Source organism: Drosophila persimilis, unplaced genomic scaffold (genome assembly GCF_003286085.1).
Source record: "Drosophila persimilis strain 14011-0111.01,24,50 unplaced genomic scaffold, DperRS2 tig00000000-arrow-pilon, whole genome shotgun sequence".
Lineage (NCBI taxonomy): Eukaryota > Metazoa > Arthropoda > Insecta > Diptera > Drosophilidae > Drosophila > Drosophila persimilis.
Window position 1 is genome coordinate 18,611,775 of NW_020825288.1, and position 8,872 is coordinate 18,620,646.

Genomic DNA, 8,872 nt, shown 5'->3' on the forward strand with positions numbered 1-8,872 from the left:
TTGCTATGAAATTGATCCAAACTTAACTCCGCAATCTGGTGGATATAGTCATTCTCTATGATTCTGCGTTTCTGGTTTATTAGTATATTAAAAATTGTGGATGGCATAGACTTTTGTCCTTTGTGGCGGCGAAAGGGGGTGGGGAGAAATTTTGAAATACTCTTGTCACTGTGTGATATCACAGGAGTCACATTGCAAAATGGCCGTATCTAGCAGATTAGCGAATCTGGATTGCACACACATGTTTTTTCCGACTATTAATGGAATTTCTATCGATTGTTTCTGTGGAACTTTCATAATTCCGACAAATTGTCACGTATTAAGAGTCAAATTAGTTGAGACAACTTTAAAGCTGTGAGACTATTGTAGTGTGCAGTGCAACAGAGGGACTTACGGACTAGAAAATATTTTTCATACTCGGAGATTATTTTTGCTGTGCTTAACAATTACCTGGCATTTATTGAGTATCGTTTTTAAAGAAAGCCTTAAACACACAAATTAATTTTAATATTATTAGAAAAAGTTACATGCATACATATGTACATATGTATAAATGGTTGAAAACATAAAAATAATTTTTAGTTTTGTAAAAGATTTCATGTTATATCATTGTATAATAGTTAAAAAATAATATATTTTATTTTGCTTATGAAAATATTGTACATTTTACTATCCGTAAATTTAAAACTTATATGTACAATGTTTATACTATCTTAAGCTTCACATAAGTTCAATGCCAGCATATGAACCCCTATTGCACCGCCCACTGCCCTTTAATAACACAACTTATGTAGACACTTATATATTTTAAATAAAGTGGTCATTGCTCGAGCTATGCAGCTTGGTTTCTTCATTCTCACGCTCCCACTCGATCATTTTCGATTGCATAATTAGATCTTGGAAGGATCCGTACTCCGTGCTTTGACGTGACTTAGCTATAAGCCCAACATCGCCCTCATCATCATAAAGATTGTCAAAGTCGTATTCAGTATCCTTATCAGAATCGGTTGGGATATGCTCTTGCTTGTCATAATCAACTTCATTTTGAACATCACGGTCGTGATAATTTGAATGAATTTTATGTTTCTGATAGAACATCTTTAATAAATAGTCAACATTCTCTGACGGCACGTCGGACACCATCTTAATTGCAATCTTTCGGCGAGATCTCTTCATTGGTTTCAGAGGCTTATCGTCATTTTCCAGCTCGAAATTCAGGGAAGTTTTGAGCATGCCCTTTGATGCTGTTAACTTTTTAAGCACTGATCTGTAAAAACTCGTAAACTCGTCCCTGTTTGTCGTTTTTTGGGACATTAACATTTTCGAATTTTCCCTAATGAACCGGTTTAGTAATTCTTTCGTTCCTTGTTGGTCCTTTTGTGATTTTAGAAGATCGACTATAAGAAATAAAGAAATATATTTCGCAATTGTTAGTTAAACTTCCAATCAATCCAATTCCAATAGCCAAACATCCACAATAAATTGTGGTAGGAATACATACTTTTCTCTTGTGATAGTCCGAGTGTGCTCTGAAAGACACCCCACTCATCTTTCCGAGCCTTTGCGTTGCCTCCAGCTCTTCTGGTAGCTTCTGGCATTTTGTCTGCCCTTTTAATATATAATGCCAAGCAACTTTCGTGTACTGATAACAGTAAAATAATTATTTTCGCAAAATGCATTATAACGTGATCTGCGCTGTGCTGTGCTGCGATGTGTATCATTCGAGACGTACTTCAAAATGATGCGTTGTCCTTAAAGTAGCTACCTTTTATACATTTTCAGGCTGGGTACACGGCTAGTTCGCGTTAATTCAGTTAACCACATACAAAAATTGCATAGTCTATCGTTGACTCAGACAAAGGTTATTCTTGACACTCTAGACTTTCGGGGCACAGGCGCCCGGAGTCAAGACTGGCAACCGGGTAGGACGACATGTGCTTGATTGAATGTTGGTTCCTTGTTTTTCTTAGGAACACTTAGCACGAGCAGTGGCAATTAAATGGCAAACCGAAACAAAAAATAGTACTTCTCCGACCTCACTCATGCATTGGCCCGCTTCATTACAGGTAGCGGACCAGGGCAACCGAATGATTTGAGAATTAGAGTGTAGGAACATAATTGAGTCGCTTAACAGCGATGAGAACAGAAATATGGTTGCAGTTGCAGCAATTGGTTTCATGAATGTAAGCGCGTCTCCCAGGTAGACAGACTCTAGCCATTTAAATGCGAAAGGAAGTACAAATAAATCCTAGCGCCAGCCATAAACGGATCAACGGCGTCGATCTCAATCCTAGTCTCTGTCGACAAATTTGTCGCTAATTATTCTTGAATGCAGGTTTTATTGATGTAATATAAATAGTGAAAACGCTGTTCTCGTTACGCACAGACATAAGAGGCTAAATCAAGCATCGTTTCGAACTTTATAAAACATGTAACCGCAACCAGATGTGCGAGTCCTGAACTCGATTTACGACCAAAAATGCAACTAATAGAACAAAATCTACAACAAAAAAACGATGGTTGTTCAATTCGTCTATAGAAATCATATAGAAAACGAGAGTAAGGATAGTTTCGGGGTCTAAGGTGCTAGCAGGCATATATAGATCAATAATATTTCACCTAAAGCTGTAGGATAACTAGAATTGTTAGCTTCATCTCATATATCAGCGGGTAAAGCTTTTAAAAAAAAAACCACATGTCATAAGGTAAATCTTTAAAAACCAAATTGTTTCTTGCAATTTTTGTAATGCTATTTAGTTTATATTATATTTTGGTGTCTGGAGCTGTAACATACATTTTATGTGATAGTTGTTTTTCGATTCAATGTTTAAACAGAAATTTATAGGAATAAAAGGTTTTAAGAGTAGATGGAAAGTAAATTTGCCAGGAAAAATGTTTCCCACATTAAGCTGTAATGAAATATTGATCGCGACATGTATGTTGCATGGGAAAAGCATGAAGAGAAAGAGAGGACCACAGTTTATAGTTATGTTCTAACGGTAATTCTTGCATCTCTTTCCATACCGCTGGTATGGTAATTCTTTAACTTATCTTTAAAACTGGGCGATAGTGAGTGTAGCAAAATGTCGAAAAAAACTTGAATCAGTGTGACATCACTGGAGCCCGTACACCAAATTTGCTTGCTTTTATAGTCTTTAAGAACAATGTGTCAATCAAGACGGACGGACGGATGTTGTAGCAGTATAATTAACCAAATCTCTAGTCAACCGGGACAGCCTGCTCTGGCAACTAGAATTTAAACTCAGTTCGAAATCGGCTGGAACGTGAATCGATGGCACACGAATCAGAATTTTGTTGTAGTTGATTGGAGGAACACCCCCTATAGACATTCATTCTAAATATTTACTAAGCAAGCTCATAAAATTGTGTTGTATGAATTTGTCTGTAATTTTATTTCTACCAATTTACATATTGAGTAAACATATTTCCTACGTACGCCGTTGTTATAGAGACAAAAGTTTCTGTTTATTATTTTTAACAACAACAAAAAAAGGCAAAGACAAAAAATGCCGAAGGTTTTATTCCAGAAGTACAAAAAGGTGACCAGCACCATAGACCCACAGCGACATGCTGCCAAATTAAAAGAAATTGACGAGCTTCGTGCAGCAGAGCAGTCGGAAGGGGAGTTTGGATATGAACAGGATTCTGAGGAGCTTTGTGAAGAAGAAATGGGTACCTATGAGGAAAGTGAATTTAGTTTATCAGAAGGTGAACCAGCCTTGAATATCGGAAAAATCGACTTATCATTTCCCGAGACAGCGGACGAGTACCAGGACAGTCCACAATGCTATCCTCCCTCATACTATACGTTATCCCCAAAGGAAAGACTTCTTTTACTCTATGCAGAGAATTTTCGCAAGCAGTTTGTATTAATCTACCCAAAGCGACGGCCAATGGTTTTGGCCTTACCTAACGAATGCAGAGTTCAGGTAAATCATCAAGAAACAAATTTTTATTAAGAATATAAACAGCCAAAATTTCCATCTTTACAGAAGTTTGTATGTACCACGATTAGACCCACGGCCTTTATATACCCTGAGCTCATATCAAGTATAGAGGAAATTTCAAAGTTTGTTGCTGATTTTATTCAATTTGAACCGCTAGAGGACCAAGTCAATTTGGTAAGAAAACATTTTGTGTACGCATCTAAATAAATTTCGGTGCGAAGGCCCCAACTTATATGGGCTGAGTTGTTCTAAGGTCAGACTTTCTTGGAACCCATTTTTTCATCGGCAACGCCGATATATAAAGAAATTTAAGAAATAGAAAGAGAATGACATTTGAAAAAAGTTTGTTAAAGATATATATCAACCCATTTTTGATTTTTCAAACCTGATATGGCGAGATTATTTGCTTTGAAGTCAGATAAATCCAAACTTGCGATAATTAAGTCTTCGTTAACAGATTTTTATACAAAAATTCGGAAATAAGAAGAGGAAGACCACACCTACGGGACCATCAAAGTAAGATAGAATTCTTAAGCGTTCAACATCGAACATCGAAAATCGGTTCCAAATGGCATAAGATATTAGAAGGGAGTTTGTTCAGTCCGTAGGTAGTGGTATTACATTACGGTGGCGTCTTTAGGCGACAGGACAGAAAAGGCGGCAATGGTCCAAACTCAACGAAACTTGGAATGTAAATGAATGATAGGGAAAGTATGGTAAATGATCGCAGTAACGAACGGTATGCCATGGATGCAGCAGGATGTTTTAAGGATGTTTTTATAGTCGATAATCAGTGATATCAAACTGAATGTTTAAGAGAATGTTTAAGAATTTTTCCACGCTATTTTCCGCTCCCACAAAAGTCGAAAATCTGTGGCATCCACAATTTTGAAGATACGAGAAAATTAAAAACGCAGAATCATAGAGAATTGTTCATTCAATATCAGATCAAATTATTATTATAGCCTGAAGGAACACATACATTTCCAGTGGCTTCCGCGCGCTTACTCACTCCCTCTCTTTCAAAAACTCTTCATCGTGCAGTGTGCGCCCTCTGACGGAAGGGAGTCGTACTGATTGACTATCGGGTATAAATGTAAAAATTGCCAGTTATAGGGGCGGAAGGGTGGAATGTGTTCGGATTGGTCTGAAATGTATTTCAGTTCCTAAATATAATCAAGCGTACCTAGTTTAAAATTTCTAACTCAATTTTTCGAATTTTTGCCAAAATCTCGGCTGTCTGGCCCAATTTGCATCGCTGCGAGAGCGCACCCACAACCAAACTAACACCAAAAACCATCTTGAACAGCAAGCAATCATATGAGGTTGTTTACGCTCAATATTAAATTATGTATTCTACGTTCGTACTCGAGCGGATTATCCCAAGACCAAACAGATTTGCGCAGATCTCAAAACCAAGGTTGCCAAATCAATAAGGGGGAAAAAAGGTTTGAGACTCTACATACACACATTGAAACCATTCAATTCTTTCGCTCATGAACGATTGGCGATAGCAAAAAAACACTAAAACAAATGTAAATAATTTGCCAATTGCTAAGCGTCGGCGGCGACAACGGATCCGAAGCCTGGTCGTCCTTTGGCTCTGTGAAGCTCTTACCGATGCGCGTGCGACAAAACTACAGAAGATAAGGCCATACGCCGCTGCGAAAAAAATTGGCCCAGCCTTCGCAGAGCAGGGTGGTCGATATGCAAAGCTGGGGGAAGTAGTGGAGTAGGATTTTGTTAGCTGAAGAATTTTGACAGATATTGTGACTTTTCACTCCCCTTGTTGGGCAGTCTGTCGTATGCAGCAATAGGCGGCCTCTCGCTGAAGCTGATGTAGTTCTTGGGTGGGATGCAGTCGACCCCGTCTTTGGCCAGCTGGAAGTGGATGGGGCAGGCACAGATCCTCATCTCCTGGTCGAACCTGAGCCCCACCGCATGATTGGCTTCCGCTATGATGGTTTGCAGCTCGGATCCGTCCATCGCAGCGAGGCGTATGGAGTCAGAGGACCACTCTGACCAGTACATCTAGCTGCGACGCGGCTCGAGGACCAGGGAACGCGGCTGCTTCACCTCGTACCACAAGACGCGCACCCTCGGTACAGCATTGCCGTTGTACAGATGTAGTTTCTTCGCCCGCTGGCCTGTTGAATAGACCGGTCTGGGCAGCTATTCCACGTGGTGTACTCCACGCTGCACAGGATTTTCCTTTTGTCCGCCGGTTGTCTGCGTATTTTCCAAGGATCAACTGCAATCCAAATTCCAATCGTCTTTGGGACGCCTCCAACCTGTTATAACGCAATGTTTCAGCTGCTTTCGTGTCCAAAAGAGTATATATTTCGAAGGGCTGTGAATCCATTTCTTTGGGATTTATATTCGTCTCTACAATTTTTAAATTTTGTTCAGTTTGTTATATTGTCTGATCCTGATATGGGATTTATATTCGTCTCTACAATTTTTAAATTTTGCTCAGTTTGTTACATGTCGAATTCAAAGTAACGGGTCCCATAATGGATAATGTCGTACAGGACTGCAAGTGGTTATCTACGGAATCAATACCCGATTCAAATAGAGCATAAAAGAAACCCGTTTCGAAGAAAAATGTTGGGCTATCGATACTATCGACTGAAATCACATACATTTTCCTAACCCAACCTCAAACTCGGCTCTGAAATAATTGGTCGGGCAACAACATTTTGCGACTTTGTGCTAACAGCTGACGCAGCCCGCTTAACAGAACCAGAGCACAGACTGTTTTCGTAACAGGCGAGCAACAGAACGACAGAGCATTTTTTAGCAATTTTACAATAATAATTATTTGGCCGCCATAAAACTAAATGAGTGTCGGCTGTCGAAGGTATTGACAATAAATTAATATGAAAAAGTTACAAATGCTTTTCACTAAAATGAAAACATTCTTCACAACACTGATTCGCTTCACAACATCCAGTTTCATAGCAGCTAGCTTGTTAATGTAGCAATCTATAATGTTATCGTTTGCTGACAAAAGCTCTCTGCCCTGAAACTGATATGCAAGTTGAAGGTTTGCGCGTATTTCAAATGTGCGCAACTGTTAAAATAGTTGTACATACATATATGGGAATTTTCGACAAAACATTTCCGACAGACATTTTAACAAACATAAAAAGCTAATAAAAAGAGATTTCCATATACTTTTGTACAGATATTATTTTCTAAATTGATTGAAAGTCGACCAATTTTACCAATTGACATATAATTTCGTTTAATTTGATTTGAAAACCTATTAAAATAAGTAAAAGTTCACTTTTTCGATAATTTATGTTATTTCATAGTCATGTTTCCTTTTACTATTATCCCTTACAAGAGATGTGATTCATGGTACAAATTTTTCCTTAAACATCTCTAATATATTGAGCTATATACATATCTAAGAAATCCCAAAAACTTGCCCAAATCTCGGCCGACGGTAAATTTTTAAACTTTTATTACCCTAGTGTAACTTGGTAAAATAGCGCCAGTAAAGTACATTAGATGCCTAGATTTATAAAAAAAAAACAGGAAAAACAAAACCCAGTTCTGTTTTTATTTTGATCTATATCTTTAAACAGTATGTTCGATTGTTATTATTTTTTTTTTGGTTGAATAAATAATTTTATTTCTAAATTTGATTTTTTCATTATTTTTGTTAAAGATTTTGTCGGACGAATAGTAATAATAATACCATATATTATATAGAAATATATACCACCAGTGGTGCTCATACACTTAAGCCACAAGAACTGCACCAAGAATTTCAACGAAAATCAAGACAAGTTTTTATTTTACAGCTCAAATTTTTTTGTCTCAAATAGTTCTACATGTAGTGTTCTGATACGAAATAATTTAAAAATCTGAACCCATCTCCAAAATGTCCTGCTCATATACTTAAGTCACCTGGAAAAAAATGGTAAAAAATTCAAATTTGCCCAGTATTTTTAATAAAATTACTTTAATATTGAGTGGGATGACCTTTCTTCTTAAGAAAAGTGGGGCAATGCTTTGGTATTGAAGGGGAGTTTTTCTTTCATTCTTCCTGTAAAATTCGGGACAAATCCTTTTAATTGCTGGTTTTTTTTTTGGTCAACTACTTGGCTTAGAATTCGCCACAAGTTCTGTGGTGGTCATTGCAAAACATTGGTTCCCTCTTGGTTGAGCTGCAGCAATGTATCGGTTCGTTGTCCTGTTGAAATATCAAGTGGCTAGTGGCAAATAATCGGCATATTCTCCAGATAAATTGTTACTCAGAATGTCTCTACATTTCGGCGTTCATAATACCTTGAATCTTCACCAGGGGACCTAACAATGGGCTTAGGTCCCCTGGTAAAGATTCAAGAATGTCCATCAAGAATGTTAAAAAGCGCCTTCAATTCGCCTTAGAGCATATTCACAATGGTCCCAGTTTTTGAAATATGATTGTTTGGATCGAAAAATCCAAGTTTAATTTCTTTAGAATTAAATCCAAAATAAACAAAGAAGACCGTTAAACAAGGTGGCGCTTCGATCATGGTCTCGGGCTGTTTCACCGCATCGGGTGACAGGTTAAATGACACAGTCAGGTCCATGTTAAGTTCAATGTTAAAAATAGCGCTGAAATGTATTTTTAAATGTTTTACAACTTCAATTTCTCCCGGGGCTTCGCTGCGTTAGTCTGGGGTCATCACAAATGCATTTGAAAATAAATCATTTTGCTAAAATAAAAGGCAGTTTTCAGTTTTTTCTTGTCAATTTTGGCCTGTAATTTTTAACATTCTATACTATGGGTTCCGAAGACCACTACATCATTAACGGAACATTGCATCGGTGGGCAGTGGGTGGATATGGTGGAAGTGCAGCTGCCTGCTGGAGGATCCGCTGACTCGGCATCGGCGGCCCGATCTTGG

At 37.9% G+C, this 8,872-nt stretch overlaps 2 protein-coding genes across 3 annotated transcripts in view; one reads left to right on the plus strand and one right to left on the minus strand.

Annotated features, from left to right (window-relative positions):
* Positions 1 to 706: 706 nt before the first annotated feature.
* Positions 707 to 1,679, minus strand: LOC6591956. The gene is made up of 3 exons (XM_026988683.1): positions 1,502 to 1,679; positions 1,051 to 1,397; positions 707 to 1,017 (listed from the first exon to the last, which is right to left on the minus strand). Exons 1-3 carry the CDS (start codon positions 1,677 to 1,679, stop codon positions 808 to 810), a joined length of 735 nt encoding a protein of 244 aa, XP_026844484.1. The 3' UTR covers positions 707 to 807.
* A 1,839-nt stretch (positions 1,680 to 3,518) lies between these two features.
* The window catches only part of LOC6591325 (coiled-coil domain-containing protein lobo), a 31,925-nt gene continuing 26,571 nt past the window's right edge, over positions 3,519 to 8,872 (plus strand). For both annotated transcript variants that reach the window (XM_026984316.1, XM_026984315.1), the window contains exons 1-2: positions 3,519 to 3,950; positions 4,014 to 4,142. In XM_026984316.1, coding sequence (XP_026840117.1) covers positions 3,528 to 3,950; positions 4,014 to 4,142 — 552 coding nt within the window. In that variant the 5' untranslated portion in view covers positions 3,519 to 3,527. The remainder of the gene's footprint in view (positions 3,951 to 4,013; positions 4,143 to 8,872) is intronic.